Source organism: Bos indicus x Bos taurus, chromosome 8, assembly GCF_003369695.1.
Source record: "Bos indicus x Bos taurus breed Angus x Brahman F1 hybrid chromosome 8, Bos_hybrid_MaternalHap_v2.0, whole genome shotgun sequence".
NCBI lineage: Eukaryota > Metazoa > Chordata > Mammalia > Artiodactyla > Bovidae > Bos > Bos indicus x Bos taurus.
Window position 1 is genome coordinate 110,550,050 of NC_040083.1, and position 16,679 is coordinate 110,566,728.

Consider the following 16,679-nt stretch of genomic DNA (forward strand, 5'->3'; position numbering starts at 1 on the left):
CACAGCATCATCTTTTAGGATTTGAAATAGTTCAACTGGAATTCTATCACCTCCACTAGCTTTGTTTGTAGTGATGCTTCCTAAGGCCCACTTGACTTCATATTCCAGGATGTCTGGCTCTAGGTGAGTGATCATACCACTATGGTTATCTGGGTCATGAAGATCTTTTTTGTATAGTTCTTCTGTGTATTCTTGCTACCTCTTGTTAATATCTTCTGCTTCTGTTAGGTCCATACCATTTCTGTCCTTCATTGTGTCCATCTTTGCACAAAATGTTCCCTTGGTATCTCTAATTTTCTTGAAGAGATTTTTAGTCTTTCCCATTTTATTGTTTTCCTTTATTTCTTTGCACTGATCACTGAGGAAGGCTTTCTTATCTCTCCTTGTGATTCTTTGGAACTATGCATTCAGATGGGTATATCTTTCTTTTTCTCCTTTGCCTTTTGTTTCTCTTCTTTTTTCATCTATTTGTAAGGCCTCCTCAGACAACCATTTTGCCTTTCTGCATTTCTTTTTGGGGGGGATGGTCTTGATTACCGCCTCCTGTACAACGTCATGAACCTCCACCCATAGTTCTTTAGGCACTCTGTTTATCAGATCTAATCCCTTGAATCTATTTGTCACTCTGGGATTTGATTTAGGTCATACTTGAATGATCTAGTGATGGTGATTGCAGCCATGAAATTAAAAGACGCTTGCTCCTTGGAAGGAAAGATGATAACCAACCTAGACAGCATATTAAAAAGCAGAGATATTACTTTGCCAGCAAAGGTCCGTCTAGTCAAGGCTATGGTTTTTCCAGTAGTCATGTACGAATGTGAGAGTTGGACTATAAAGAAAGCTGAGTGCTGAAGAATTGACAGTTTTGAACTGTGGTGTTGGAGAAGACTCTTGACAGTCCCTTGGACTGCAAGGAGATCCAACCAGTCCATCCTAAAGGAGATCAGTCCTGGGTGTTCATTGGAAGGACTGATGTTGAAGCTGAAACTCCAATATTTTGGCCACCTGATGCAAAGAACTGACTCATTTGAAAAGACCCTGATGCTGGGAAAGACTGAAGGCAGGAGGAGAAGGGGACAACAGAGAATGAGATGGTTGGATGGCATCACTGACTCAATGGACATGAGTTTGAGTAAACTCTGGGAGTTGGTGATGGACAGGGAGGCATGGTGTGCTACAGTCCAAGGGGTCACAAAGAGTCAGACATGACTGAGCAACTGAATTGACTGAGTGACCAGTCTAAGGATTTTGTGTATATTTTCGACAGCTACTTATTAGATTGATAATGAACTATACCAGCATACCATGTTTTGATAATGGATCCTACCTGAATATCATTACAGACTTTAAGGGGTATAGTAGTGAGGTGACACAATAAATCTAATTCTCTGTGGGAAAAGAGAAGAAAAAAAAACAACCACCAAGTGTCAGAACAAAACAACAAAAAATAATAGAACTGAAAGTCAGCAATGTACACATTCCAAACTAATAAATATCATCTGAGCTTAGAATTTTAAGAAAGGATAGATCGTCCTTTCAATTTAAAATGTGGGGCTTTTCATGAATTTTGACTTTTCTAGAGCTCAAAGGGTCTCGTGCTGCTGCTAAGTCGCTTCAGTCGTGTCCAACTCTGTGCAACCCTATAGACTGCAGCCCACTAGGCTCCCCCGGCCCTTGGATTCTCCAGGCAAGAACACTGGAGTGGGTTGCCATTTCCTTCTCCAATGCATTAAAGTGCAAAGTGAAAGAGAAGTCGCTCAGTCGTGTCCGACTCTTAGCGACCCCATGGACTGCAGCCCACCAGGCTCCTCCGTCCATGGGATTTTCCAGGCTACAGTACTGGAGTGGGGTGACATTGCCTTCGCCGCAAAGGGTCTCCTGTGTTGCTTAAATACTAGTTGGGGAGAGAGAAGCATTCACTTAAATGTGAACGTGAAAGGCGCCCCCTGTTGAAAACTACCTGAACTTCTGATTCCTGAATCCATCTCTGCCTCTGAGAAAAATTACAAGTGCTTAAGATGGTTCAAGGGCAACCCACTCCAGTACTCTTGCTTTGAAAATCCCATGGGCGGAGGAGCCTGGTAGGCTGCAGTACAGGGGGTTGCGAAGAGTCGGACACGGCTGAGCGACTTCACTTTCACACTTCAGTTTCATGCATTGGAGAAGGAAATGGCAACCCACTCCAGTATTCTTGCCTGGAGAATCCCAGGGACTGGGGAGCCTAGTGGGAAGCCATCTTGGGGTCGCACAGAGTCAGACACGACTGAAGTGACTTAGCAGCAGAGCAGCAGCAAGATGGTTCATAATAAGGCCTCTCTTCTTGCTTTAGCTTCTGCACTCCAGATTTTTGGCTGCCATCCTGATTTATTTAACATCAGCTCATTGTCAAGCTCCTTCTCCCCATTCCTCCTGGGGTTTGCACAAGTTGCTCCCTTTGCCAAGCAGATTTTTCCCCACTCCCATACTCCCTTGACTAAGTTCTTTGGTTCTTATAAGACTTAAGGAAGGATGAGGCGTCATTAGGCAAAAGTCATTTGCCTAATGACCTTTGCCTAATACTGTCCAGGGTACCAGCTGGAAAATGGGAAGCTGGAATGGAGGACCGGTGTCCTTAGAGACCACGTTTTTAAAAAGAATTCACCGTATTTCCCTAGTATTCAGCACAGTAAGTGCTAAATTCTCTTAAACTATGTGTTAAAAATATGTGGTGAAATGCAGCCCTTTCAGGCAGGCCACAGCCGAAGTTTCTTCAGCTGCTTTGGCTTTCCTGTCACAACCTGAGGACTATTCTCAGCCAGGACTCCCAGGCTGCTCTCATTCCCGTAACCTCGGGTGCATGTGAAGCCTAAACTGCGTTCCCTCAGAGGTTCATCTACGTCTGACCTGTCTGGCCCCTGAAGAAGAGAATTCGCCTCAGAAACGGGCCGTGCGAAGGAGGAGCGTGCGAGGCACACTAGTTCAAAGCCAGACGGCCAGCAATGGAAATGCGGGGGCTTGGTGACAGCTACATGGGTCTCTCAGGTCGTCCTCAGGCCCAGCCCCCGCGGAGTGTGTCAAGGCCTGAGCATGAGGAGTCGGCCGCTTCGCCTCAGAGAAAAGAGCAGGGCCTCTCGCCGCCGGCAGCGGGAAATCTCGCCTCGCGCGGGCTCCCGCGGGCTCCCACGCGCCTTTGCGCGCCCGCGGCCCTGGCCGACTAAGAGGCGGGAAGCCTGGTTCCGCCCCCAAGCTCCGGGGAGGGGCGTGACCGCTGCAGGCTCCGCCCACGCGGCGCGCACGGCCCCACGGCAACCGGCACAACACAACAAAATGGCTGCTGCGCCGCTGGGCGCCTGAGGGGAACTGCCGGCACCTCTCCGCCCGGCCTCGTCCGGCGGGCTTGCTCGGCCTCGCTCTTTCGTGGTGAGTGCCAGGCCTGGTCTAGGCCGTTCTCCGGCCTCCAGGCGGAGCGGGTGGGGACCAGCGGCGAAGGCGGGAAGGCCTGGACCCAGCGAGGGATGGATTCGGGGCGGGGGCGTGTGCCTGGGAGTTGGGATTGGATGGGAAGGAGGGAGGGCCCGGAACCGGCGTGGGGCGGGGGAGGAGGATGGAGGGAGGTTTGGATTAGAAGTGAGGAGGTCACGGGGTGGGGGCTTTGGGATGAAGGGCCGGAGTGTGGGGAGGTGTGGACGCGGGGGTTCGGCGAGTGAAAGGTAGGGTCCCGCTGCCGAGCGGAGCGGGGTGGAGGTGTGCCAGGTGTCTGCGGGGAATGGCTGGGATACAGGATGGTGTGGGTACCCTGACGGGCGTCCTGAAATCGACCGGAACACAGTACATGGAGAAAAAAGAGAGTTGGGATATGGGGAAGAAAAAGAAGGGGAAGAGCAAATACTTTGTCGTATAACGGTTAAGGGACAGGTGCATTTTCAAGTCAAAGCTTGGCTTCACGTCTTGATTCTGCTACTGTGCTACTGACCGTCTGTGAGATTTGGGCTTGCTAATGTTTTCTCGTTTGTGAAAATGCTCGCTGACTGCTTTTGAGTGTACCTTGTGTGCCAGATTCGGTTCTACATCCTTTAGTCCTCCCCATTAACTGATTTAGAATTTAAAATAACTTGAACGAGGTCACCATTCCCATCTTAAAAGTGATGAAACTGGATCAGAGAAGTTAAATAATTTGTCTATGTCACACAGAAAGTGGAAAATTAACCTTTGAACTCAGACTTAATTGTAGAACCCAAGCTCTTAGTTCTTAAGGATACATTGTCACTTATAAATGAGGTTAATAATTATCATAATATACATTATCTGCAAGAATTTGTTTGGTAATGTCTTTAGAGTGCTTAGCACAGGCCTTTCTTCACTCATTCAACAAATATTTATTGTGCACCAAATCATACAGCCTCTACTGTATTGTAGCCTAAACTCTAGAAGGAGAAACAAGCAATAATCAAGTTGTTTCACAAATAATCATTTAATTCTACTTGTAAGGTGTTGGGAAGGATGCTATTTGGGGCAGAGACCTGATCCTCTTGTGGGTTTTGAGTGTGGAAGTCCTGCCTTCCCAGCCCTGTATTCTTAGAGCCTCACAGTTCTTGGTGCCTTAAAGTTGTGGAATAGAATTGAATGACTGAAAAAAAATAAACTAATGAAAAGGTTTGGGAAGCTTTTTTTCTCCCATACTTGAGTAGCATGGAGAGAGATGTGAGAGGAGAGCTCCGGATGTTAATAGGATACGGAGGGACACAGATGTCAGGGTGTTAGAAGAGAGAGGCACGTAGATAGCCAGTTGGGTTGAGATGAAGTGGAATGGATGGAGACTGGAGTGTTTTGTTTGAAGAGGGGATAATTAGAAGCCAGAGTATTTGAATGAATTAGGATGTCAGAATATTTGCTGTGATGAGCAGTTTGGGAAATCAGGATGAATACAGAAATGTGGAGGCAGGGCACTGGAGAGAATTGTAGAGAAATGGAGAAGACTAGTACAGTGTTAGGGAAGAGACTTTGTGGGAGAACTTGGCAGTCAGAATGGGATGAAGGGTGGGAGGCAAAGGTTGACGAGCACAGGATGGGAGAATTGCCCTTGGTGAGAAATAGGAGTCAGGGTATTTGAAAGGACTAGTTGGAGAAAAAGAGTGTTTAAATGTGTCAGAGGGTATGGGATGAAGTCGAATTATAGGGAAAGTACTGAGATGTGATTAAAGGGCTAAGGGGTGCCATGGAGAGGGATATGGAGGTCAAGAAATGGGGATGGATATTTGCTTATTGGAGTAGCTGGGAAGAGAGATGGAAGGTTTGGGAATTATAGAGATCTGCTTCATTTGGATGGAGAAGGCAATGGTATGCCGCTCCAGTACTCTTGCCTGGAAAATCCCATGGATGGAGGAGCCTGGTAGGCTGCAGTCCATGGGGTTGCAGAGTTGGACATGACTGAGCAACTTCACTTTCACTTTTCACTCTCATGCATTGGAGAAGGAAATGGCAACCCACTCCAGTGTTCTTGCCTGGAGAATCCCAGGGACGGGGGAGCCTGGCAGGCTGCTGTCTTTGGGGTCGCACAGAGTCAGACACCACTGAAGTGACTTAGCAGCAGCAGCAGCCTAATTTGGAAAAGATAAGAGATGATGGAATCTTAGAAAGGCTGGATAGAGGTGAAGGTGTAGACTCTACTAAGCTGTGGTGGAGGGGATTGTTAGATCAAGGCCAGTTTCTGAATCTGAGGACAGGATGCTCAATCATATGACTTTGATTATCACATCATTCCAGTGGCTTTCTTTTATTCTGCAGACTTACCTTCTGGGTTTTCAAAATGTATCTCCAGCTCTGGACTTGTTTTGATTTCAGTTTATCCTGCCCCTTCACACACACCAGCCCTGCCTCTCGTCTCTGTCTTCTCTTTTCTATTGCTCGGCCTTTCTGTTGTTTATGTAATTGCAGACCGCAGCCTTGGTCAAGCAGCATCGCTCGCTCTCTCTTAAACTCGTGGTTCAAGGTTTTACTGCTGCCAGGTGTCCTTCCTCAAGTACAGTAAATCCTTAAGCCCATATTACTGAGTTAGCTCTTCTGTGAGATCGTATGTCCAGGCTTTACAGGGGCTATGGCGACCCAGGGAGGAGGTCTGGGAATGCACTGTGACTTCAAAGCCATCATTTAATCTTTCAGGTTACAATTCATTAAAGGAAGGAGTTGATTTTGATTTCTGGAATCCATTCTAATATATTTATTTAACTCTATTATTGAGTAGGGCAGAGTTTTTCTAATCAAGAGAGATCTCATGATATTCTAGTGAGGCCCAAAGAGTCTTGGTCATTAGGATGTTGTGAGAGGAATTTGGGATGGTTCAATATTTTAAGAAGTTAGAGATAAGACTAAAGTGCAGGGTATAAAATAATTGTGTTGCATAAAAATGTAGGATGTACATGCATTTTTAAACCAAGAAGCTAAAAATGTGTATAAAGCATATCTCTGGAGCATGTAGCATGCTGTCATTCTAATCTTATCATTTTCTGTCATGCTATGAGATAGAGAAGGACATACAGAAGTGGGAACTGGGCGCTGTACCACTCCTCTTTTATTTTTTAAGTCCTTTGCCCTTATGAAAATTGTATTTAACTCAGGAATGAATAAAATTGTGTTATTAAAGCACATGCCTCTTAGCTCTTTCAAGCTTGAGTATATCATTATTTAGAAAGAGAGCACCAGTACAATCTAACACAGAATGAGGCGTATTACAAAGAGACTTTTTGCCTTGGCAGAATGTTAAGATAGAAATTGTTTGCCACAATTGTGAAATTAGGTCCTAAAGCTTTGTGGTTAAGACATCAATAGCAGTTGTGTGAATTGAGGGAAGCTTTTCTGACCTTTGTGGATGATTTGACATGAAAAAAACTAAAGAGAAAGTAAAGACATAGATTTGCAGTTTAAAGTGATCTAGATTGTAGAACAAGGCAGTTGTCCTTGTTGTACTATATACCTGTGAAACAATAATCACTTTTTAAAAAAATTTAGCAGGTTTTTGCTACCTTCAAACTAGTCTCCAAGACGCTAGATCATGAGTTCAGTGGTGCTTTCGTTGTATTAAATTTTCTGTTTTTCCTTCAAAAAAATTAAAATGTTTTAAAAAGCTACCATTTATTTTTATTTATTTTCCTTCCTTCCTGTTTTTATTTTATTATTTCTTTTGGCCATGCCTCACACAGCCTGTGGGGCTTAGTTCCCTGACCAGGGATCGAACCCACAGCCCCTGAATTGGAAGCATGGAAACTTAACCACTGGACAGCTGGGAAAGTCCCTGGCATTAGGATTTGAGCTATCCAAAAACTTTGGGTTGCAGATTACTTTTCTAAAAATAGTTTGTGTTTTGTCTCCACACTTTAGGGCTTCCCTGGTGGCTCGGTAGAGAGTCTGCCTGCAGTGCAGGAGACCCAGGTTCAACCCCTGAGTCGGGAAGACCCTCTGGACGAGGGAATGGCTACCCACTCCGGTATTCTTGCCTGGAGAATCCCATGGACAGAGGAGGCTGGTGGGCTGCAGTCCATGGGATTGCAAAGAGTTGGACCCAACTGGGTGACTAACATCTACACATACACACACTGCATTTTCAGTAGTGAGGGTATGGGAGATTATGGATACTGAGCAAAGTAGAAGCATTGTTAATGCAGCTTGTTCAAGACCTATACATCTTATAACATTTTTTGGTCTAAAAGTTTGGCAGATTTATAATTTTTGCAGTGTGCTTATAAGAGCAGTTGTATATCATGAAAATCTTTTTTGCATAAACCTGACTTGTAAGTTAGGACTCTTGGTATTGAGGACTGATACTGCTCATGAAGATAGCCTTTTGTTGAAGTATTGAATAGCATTTTATTGTTTCTAGGTTCTTTATGAATAATGCATTCTATAAATAGTAATTATCTGCCATCTTCTAAGCTCTGTTCTTGGCCTGGAATACATCAGTGAATAATATCGCTACTTTCATGGAACTTAAATTCTACTAGATTAATTGTGTGATTTGACTTACAAGTTAATTTGAGAGAAGAACTGATTCTCATCATTACTCCAGCTAGCGTTCTATCTGAGTTTGGACTTTTACCTAATACCACTGGATTTGGCAGTGATTTCTTGGATATGAAATCAAAGGCACAGGCGGCAAAAGGAAAAATAGACCAGTTGGATTTCTTTAAAAATTTTAAATGAGTATCAAATGACAATATCTCAGGGACCTCCCTGGTGGCTCAGAGGTAAAGAATCGCCTGCCAGTACAGGAGACACGGGTCTGATCCCTAGGCCAGGAAGATCCCACATGCCACAGAGCAGCTAAGCCCGTGTGCCACAACTACTGAGCCTGTGCTCTAGAGCAGAGGAGCCCCAGTGAGTGAAGCCGGCGCACCCTAGAGCCCATGCTTCGCAACAAGAGAAGCCGCCACAAGAAGAAGCCCCCGCACTGCAGCTAGAGAAAAGCCCAGGCAGCAGCGGAAGACCCAGCACACTAAAATAAACAGTTTTATTTTTTAAGACAGTATCAATTAGTAGAAAGGAAACCACAGGGTGGGAGAAAACTTTTACAAATGATTTATTTGACTAAAGTTAATATGCAGACTATATAGTGAGAACTCCTGAAAAGGTTAAAAAAAAAGAAAGACCAAAGGCAAGCATTTGCACCAGAAATTAGATATAGAGGGCGGTGCGGCTCCAGCCCACAGAGTCTGGGAAAGTAGTGACAGATGTGAGGCTAGAGAGACAGGGCCACATCCCGTGGGCTCTCATAGATCATGATAAATATTTCATTTATTACAGACCCATAGATTAACCTTTTAAATAGATCACTCTGGCCGCAATGTAGTGATGGAAGAGGAAGGGAAGAGAGCTTATAGACAAATCAGCTAGAAGCTGTTATAGTAGTCTGATGAGTGTGTGAATTAGAGTAGACGAGAGGGGAGATGGAAAGAAGGGGACTAATTTGAGGGATACTTAGGAAGTAGAATTGACAAAACTTGGTGACTGATTGGTTTTGGGAAGAAGGAAGTGACTCCCAGTTTCTGGCTTATTCCCAAGAGCACTGTCCACTCGTAAGGGAACGCTGGGGGAGGAACAGGATGGGAAGAAAATGAGGGCGGGATGAGGGAAATGATACGTTCAGTCTGGACATGTTGATTCAGGATGCCAATGAGATGTCAGGTAGACAGTTGAGAATAGGTGTCTGGACTCAGAAGAGTTGGATTGAAAATATAAACATCAGTAAAAAGGTGGCATTGGGAATCATGGGTGTACATTAGGTTGTCTCAATTAAGTTTAGAGAGAGATCAGAGGAGACCTGAGGAGCTCTGACATTTAAAGAGTGAATGGACGCGCCTTGGCCAGGAAAGGAGGCTGAGGAGTGGCCAGGGAGACGGGAGGAGAGTGTGGTGTCCCAGAAGCCAGAGGAAGAAACTGTTGCAGGAACGAGAGAGCACTGATCAGCGTGAAATGCTGCTGGTTGTCAAGTATTTCCAGCTTTATGCACTCTAGAACTCTTTGTAAGTAGAAGAGGCACTGTGACTAGTTTGGTCCCATAAACTGAGAACGAAAGTGACAGATGAGGCTTCTGGCTGGAGTACATGTCAGTACAAGACCTTCTGGAGGTCTCTCTTCCCTCTGGTAAGGTAATCAGCAGTGTCTGAAATGATGTCTGCTTCCATCAGCTTGGAGTAGTGTGGGTTCTAGCATCTATAACTTCTGAATTTAAAATTTTGTAGGCTTGAAAATTTTAGAAATAGACTAATAGTTTTGATAGCTCTAAAAATTAACATTGTTAAATATACTGGAAACTCTTACAGGTTTTGATGGATACCTGGCTTTATTCTTGCAATGAAGAAAGGTGCTCAGCAAAAAATTTCCAAAACAAAGATGCCATCATCATCTCACTCTCCTAGTCCATCATCTCTTACGTCCAATATGAGATCTAGGTCACTTTCACCTTTAAACGGATCTGAGACTCTGCCTTTTCATTCTGGAAGACAGTGGTATGAGCAAGTCGAGATTATAGGTGAAAACACTATGCTTTTGGACCACCATGACCAGAAAGGTAATGCTTTTTAATCTACAAATTTCACCAAATACTCTTCTAAGTACAGATGGAAAATATTGAACTTACATTTTTGGTCCAACTATAACATGTATCCATCCTACTAGTAACTTGACCCATTGTTTTTGACAGAAATTGTCTAAGGACAGTGGAGGATGGAGGCTTCCGGTTGAGGGCGAAGGGTTAGAAGAAGGGTTTCCGGAAAGAGGAAGCTTTATCTCCTGTGGCAGGAGAGTACTTTAAAGTTCATGTGCCAGTTTACCATCGTCCTTGGTTGAGGGGAAGGCATATCTGCTCACTTCAGAATGGAGTGCCTTAATTCAGTATAAACATGTTGTCCACCCCTGGGCTGTTCCAGGCTGCTTATCGGCAAGCTACCAATCTGTGAATGGACTGATTCTCACATCAGGGACACATATGAATGTTCACCAAGGTTTTTATGTTTTTCTTAAAAGCATTCTGTCAGTCTAGGAATCTGTTTTCAAAAATGGGTTCTTTTCTTAAGAAATTTACTTACTGTGATTAAATACAAAGAAAACTTTTTTGTGATTTCTTTGCTATGTCATGAAATCATGGTCATCAAATTCTATTGATGAATACTGCTGCTGCTGCTGCTAAGTTGTTAGTTTAAAAAACTAACATTAAAATACTGCTAAAAACCTCAGTGCTGCCCATACTTAAAAGTATAAATTTTAGATTCATCTGCTAGGTTCAAGTCCTAGATTTGCACATTTTTAGCTATAAGAGTTGAACAAATTGTTTTTCTAATTTTTTTTATAAAGGAGAATAGTAATTTCTATCCCAAAGGTTTGTTGTACAAATTGCATTTTTTAATGTAAAGCATTTAATACAAAGCTTACACACAGTTAATATTTATGAAGTATAACTTATTGTCATCATTATGAAATGCTACATAAAGTAAAATATTAGTTAAATATTCCAATTAGAACTAGCCAGCTGTTTTTACAATTGCGTGGTCTAAATTTTTGTTGTTGTTGTTTAACATTAAGACAGTTTGTTTCTCAAAGTATTCATGTCTTCCTCTTTTGATAATGATCTGTTTGCATAACTTCAGAAGCTGATTCACATGCAGGAGTTCGATATATTACAGAAGCCCTTGTTAAAAAACTTACTAAACAGGAAAATTTGGCCTTGGTAAAATCTCTGAACCTTTCACTTTCCAAAGATGGTGGCAAGAAATTTAAGGTAGGTTACCAACATTTCTGAATACAGACATTATTTTAATTTTTGTGCTTTAAAATGAAAAAATAAATATATATGGGATTTACAGTACTATTTCATCCTAATGTCGCTGGATTTGTTGCAGATCTTTTACTGTTTCTAGTGACAGTTCTCCATCAGAAGTGTGAAGTGTGACTTCTTCAAATTCATAACCTCCTGTTATTCTACATGTTAGTGATTCTCTCTAGAAAGCGTCAGCAAACTACAGTCTAAATGCCAGGTTAGGCCTACTGCTTGTTTTTGTTAATAAAGCTTTATTGGAGCACAGCTACACTCATTTATTTCCATATTGCCTGTGGCTGTTTTTGTGTTACAATATCAGAAGTAAGTGATTGTCAAAGAAACTATATATGCCTCACAAAGCCAAAAAATATTTACTACCTGGCCTTTTGCAGAACAAGATTACTGATCCCTGCTCCAAACTGTTTACTACTTTATTCTATTCATAAACTATACACCATGAGTACACTGGAATTTAATTTTTATTTTTTTAATAAAAATAATTTCTTATTTATTTTATTATTATTTTATTATTTTGTTTATTATTTTTTTTATTATTTGTAACTTAATATTTTTGGTTGGAAAAATATGAACTTAGATGCCTCCAGTCACAAAAATTAATTCCAGGAGATTGACAATCTTAATGAAAACAAAACAAAAATCAACCAACAAAAGCGCTATCAAAGTATTAGGAAAGAGTGTGTTTTTAATCTTAGAGTTGGGAAGGCCCTCTAATCGAACACTAACCCTAGTACCACAAAGAAAAATACTGACAGATTTAGCTTACATAAAGATTAAAAAGTGGTGTTTAACGAATTATTATCTTTTAAAAAGTTAAAGAAAAACAACAAGCTGGCAGGTAGTGTCTTCAGCATGTGTAACAGTATCCGCATAATATAAAGAGCACCTGTGATTCAATAGAAAGAGACACCAAATGGTAAATGTGCAGAGGATAAGTCTGTTCACAAAAGTATTATAAATGGCTGTTAACATGAAAGTATATTCAGTTTCATTACTGTCAAAGAGATGAGAAATAGAACAGTGGTTTGATGCCATTTCTCATCTTGTATGTCTAATAGATAAGAATTAAAAAGATTATTTCAGCATTCAGAAAGATGTGAGAAATGGATCTTCTCATTTGGTCTTAGTGGATGTATAGATGGGTACAGCATTTTAGGAAAACAGTTTGATAGTATTTATCAAAATTTCAAATGTACTTATTTGATCCAGCAATTAAGTTTATACTTACTGAGTTTATACTCACCAACATAGCAGTTCTATTTCTTGATGTCTGTTAATATTTACACATGTATCCAAAAGTATCTGAAAAGCAATGTTTATTAGGCATTATTTAAAATAGAAAAATTAGAAATAACCAGTTGTCTGTCAGTAGGGAATTGCTTAAAAATTATAGTGCAGTATACCATGAAATGGGCTTCTCTGGTGGCTCAGTGGTTAAGAATCCATCTGCAGTGCAGGAGTTGCAGGAGACATAGGTTTAATCCCTGGTCAGGAAGATCCCCTGAAGGAGGGCATGGCAGCCCACTCTAGTATTCTTGCCTGGAGAATCCCATGGACAGAGGAGCCTGGTGGGCTATAGTCCATAGGGTCACAAAGAGTTGGATACAACTGAAGTGACTTAGCATGCACGCACACCATGAAAAACTTTTCAAGTGTCTTGGAAAACAAGAACAGAAACAAACTCCCAGAACTCTTACGTATTAATGTGGGGAATGGTCCAGTATATTTAATGGAAAAAACAAATTCTGAAGTATTTTTAGTAAGGTCTCAAAATACTTTTTTAATTCATTAAAAATACTTTTTTAATATATTAAAAATGCTTTTTTAATGAATAGAAAGGTCTGTGTGTATATACGTTGGTCTTTTAACAAGGGTTACCTTTGAGCAGTGAGATTTTTTGGTGGGGAAGCTGAACTGGAGACCTGATGAAGAGAGCTTTTTATGTTTTGTTTTAAATTTTAATTAGAATATATTTATGTTTTATGTAATTAAATAGGAAAAAAGGAGACATCCTGGAGTTTAAAGATTGTAAAAATAAAATATCAAGTTAGTAAATCCTTACTGTGTGGTTTCTATATACGCCAGGTATTACATTAGGCTGTAGGAATAAATATAGAAGTGAATAAGCTTAGTTTCTGATTTTGGGAACTTAGTGTGAAAAATGCCTATTCTGATTTTGGGAACTTAGTGTGGAAAATGCCTAGAATTAAGAGGAGAAATATTGAGGAGGAGTCAAAGGAAGTGAGTGGGTCTGGGAGAGACAGACCCAGTGAAAAAGTCTGAAGGCGCTGTTGGAATAGAAGATCCAAGAGTCTGATGGATGGAGACCAGAGGAGGAAGAACTTAGGAGAAACATATGTGCTGTAAAATGTCAGAGCAACATCTAACAGCATGAAAACTGGGAAAAAGTTGTTTGATTTGGCAGTGTAAAAAGCCTTCTCCATTCTTGAAGCCCACCAGCTTCATTCTTTTAGGGTCTTTGCTGTTTGTTTTTTTTTTCTGCCTGGTATTCTCTGTCTCAAGAGAAGACTCTACACATGGACATCACCAGATGGTCAACACAGAAATCAGATTGATTATATTCTTTGCAGCCAAAGACGGAGGAGCTCTATACAGTCAACAAAAATAAGACCAGGAGCTGACTGTGGCTCAGATCATGAACTCCTTATTGCCAAATTCAGACTGAAATTGAAGAAAGTAGGGAAAACCACTAGACCATTCAGGTATGACCTAAATCAAATTCCTTATTATACAGTGGAAGTGAGAAATAGATTTAAGGGACTAGATCTGATAGAGTGCCTGATGAACTATGGACGGAGGTTCGTGATATTGTACAGGAGACAGGAATCAAGACCATCCCCATGGAAAAGAAATGCAAAAAAGCAAAATGGCTCTCTGGGAAGGCCTTACAAATAGCTGTGAAAGAAGACAAGCGAAAAGCAAAGGAGAAAAGGAAAGATATAAGCATCTGAATATAGAATTCCAAAGAATGGCAAGGAGAGATAAGAAAGCCTTCCTCAGCGATCAATGCAAAGAAATAAGAGGAAAACAACGGAAGGGGAAAGGCTAGAGATCTCTTCAAGAAAATTAGAGATACCAAGGGAACTTTTCATGCAAAGATGGGCTCAATAAAGGACAGAAATGGTATGGACCTAACAGAAGCAGAAGATATTAAGAAGAGGTGGCAAGAATGCACAGAAGAACTGTACAAAAAAGATCTTCACGACCAAGATAATCATGATGGTGTGATCACTCACCTAGAGCCAGACATCCTGGAATGTGAAGTCAAGTGGGCCTTAGAAAGCATCACTATGAACAAAGCTAGTGGAGGTGATGGAATTCCAGTTGAGCTATTTCAAATCCTGAAAGATGATGCTGTGAAAGTGCTTCACTCAATATGCCAGCAAATTTGGAAAACTCAGCAGTGGCCACAGGACTGCAAAAGGTCAGTTTTCATTCCAATTCCAAAGAAAGGCAATGCCAAAGAATGCTCAAACTACCGCACAATTGCACTCATCTCACACACTAGTAAAGTAATGCTCAAAATTCTCCAAGCCAGGCTTCAGCAATACGTGAACCGTGAACTTCCAGTTGTTCAAGCTGGTTTTAGAAAAGGCAGAGGAACCAGAGACCAAATTGCCAACATCCACTGGATCATGGAAAAAGCAAGAGAGTTCCAGAAAAACATCTATTTCTGCTTTATTGACTATGCCAAAGCCTTTGACTCTGTGGATCACAATAAACTGTGGAAAATTCTGAAAGAGATGGGGATACCAGACCACCTGACCTGCCTCTTGAGAAATTTGTATGCAGGTCAGGAAGCAACAGTTAGAACTGGACTTGGAACAACAGACTGGTTCCAAATAGGAAAAGGAGTACGTCAAGGCTGTGTATTGTCACCCTGTTTATTTAACTTATATGCAGAGTGCATTATGAGAAATGCTGGGCTGGAAGAAGCACAAGCTGGAATCAAGATTGCCAGGAGAAATATCAATAACCTCAGATATGCAGATGACACCACCCTATGGCAGAAAGTGAAGAGGAACTAAAAAGCCTCTTGATGAAGGTGAAAGAGGAGAGTGAAAAAGTTGGCTTAAAGCTCAACATTCAGAAATCGAAGATCATGGCATCCGGTCCCATCACTTCATGGGAAATAGATGGGGAAACAGTGGAAACAGTGTCAGACTTTATTTTTTGGGGCTCCAAAATCACTGCAGATGGTGACTGCAGCCATGAAATTACAAGATGCTTACTCCTTGGAAGAAAAGTTATGACCAACCTAGATAGCATATTGAAAAGCAGAGACATTACTTTGCCAACAAAGGTCCGTGTAGCCAAGGCTATGGTTTTTCCAGTGGTCATGTATGGATGTGAGAGTCGGACTATGAAGAAAGCTGAACTCCGAAGAATTGATGCTTTTGAAGTGTGGTGTTGGAGAAGATTCTTGAGAGTCCCTTGGACTGCAGGGAGATCCAACCAGTCCATTCTGAAGGAGATCAGCCCTGGGATTTCTTTGGAAGGACTGATGCTAAAGCTGAAACTCCAGTATTTTGGCCACCTCATGCAAAGAGTTGGCTGACTGGAAAATACTCTGATGCTGGGAGGGATTGGGGGCAGGAGGAGAAGGGGACGACAGAGGATGAGATGGCTGGATGGCATCACGGACTCGATGGACGTGAGTTTGGGTGAACTCTGGGAGTTGGTGATGGACAGGGTGGCCTGGCGTGCTGCGATTCATGGGGTTACAAAGAGTTGGACACAACTGAGCGACTGAACTGAACTGAGTGGCAAATAAGGGTGGTAACGTGAAAGCTGAGTAGGAAACAGGTGTTGTGTGAGGTGATTTGTATCATATAAAGGAGACTGAGCTTGTTTCCAATGGAAACAATGAAAACAGTGACAGACTTTAATTTCCTGGGCTCCAGAATCACTGCAGATGGTGACTGGAGTCATGAAATTAAAAGACGCTTGCTCCTTGGAAGAAAAGCTATGACCAACCTAGACAGCATATTAAAAAGCAGAGATATCACCTTGCCAACAAAGCCCCGTCTAGTTAAGGCTATGGTTTTTCCAGTAGTCATGTATGGATGTGAGAGTTGGACTGTAAAAAAGCTGAGCGCTGAAGAATTGATGCTTTTGAACTGTGGTGTTGGAGAAGACTCTTGAGAGTTCCTTGGACTGCAAGGAAATCCAGCCAGTCCATTCTAAAGAGATCAACACTGAATATTCATTGGAAGGACTGATGCTAAAGCTGAAACTCCAATACTTTGGCCACCTGATGTGAAGAACTGATTCATCTGAAAAGACCGTGATTCTGAGAAAGATTGAGGGCAGGAGGAGAAGGGGACAACAGAGGATGAGGTGGTTGGATGGCATC

General features: G+C 42.0%; 1 protein-coding gene across 9 annotated transcripts in view; it reads left to right on the forward strand.

Annotated features, from left to right (window-relative positions):
• The first annotated feature begins 3,274 nt into the window (after positions 1-3,274).
• CNTRL (centriolin) overlaps positions 3,275-16,679 on the forward strand; it is an 89,310-nt gene continuing 75,905 nt past the window's right edge. For 5 of the 9 annotated variants that reach the window (XM_027550681.1, XM_027550680.1, XM_027550684.1 and 2 more), the window contains exons 1-3: positions 3,277-3,399; positions 9,792-10,039; positions 11,115-11,245. In XM_027550681.1, the coding sequence (XP_027406482.1) occupies positions 9,823-10,039; positions 11,115-11,245 (348 nt within the window). In that variant the 5' untranslated portion in view covers positions 3,277-3,399; positions 9,792-9,822. Of the gene's footprint in view, positions 3,400-9,791; positions 10,040-11,114; positions 11,246-16,679 lie in introns of all 9 variants that reach the window. The other 4 variants (XM_027550688.1, XM_027550685.1, XM_027550687.1 and 1 more) reach the window with 3 other exon arrangements.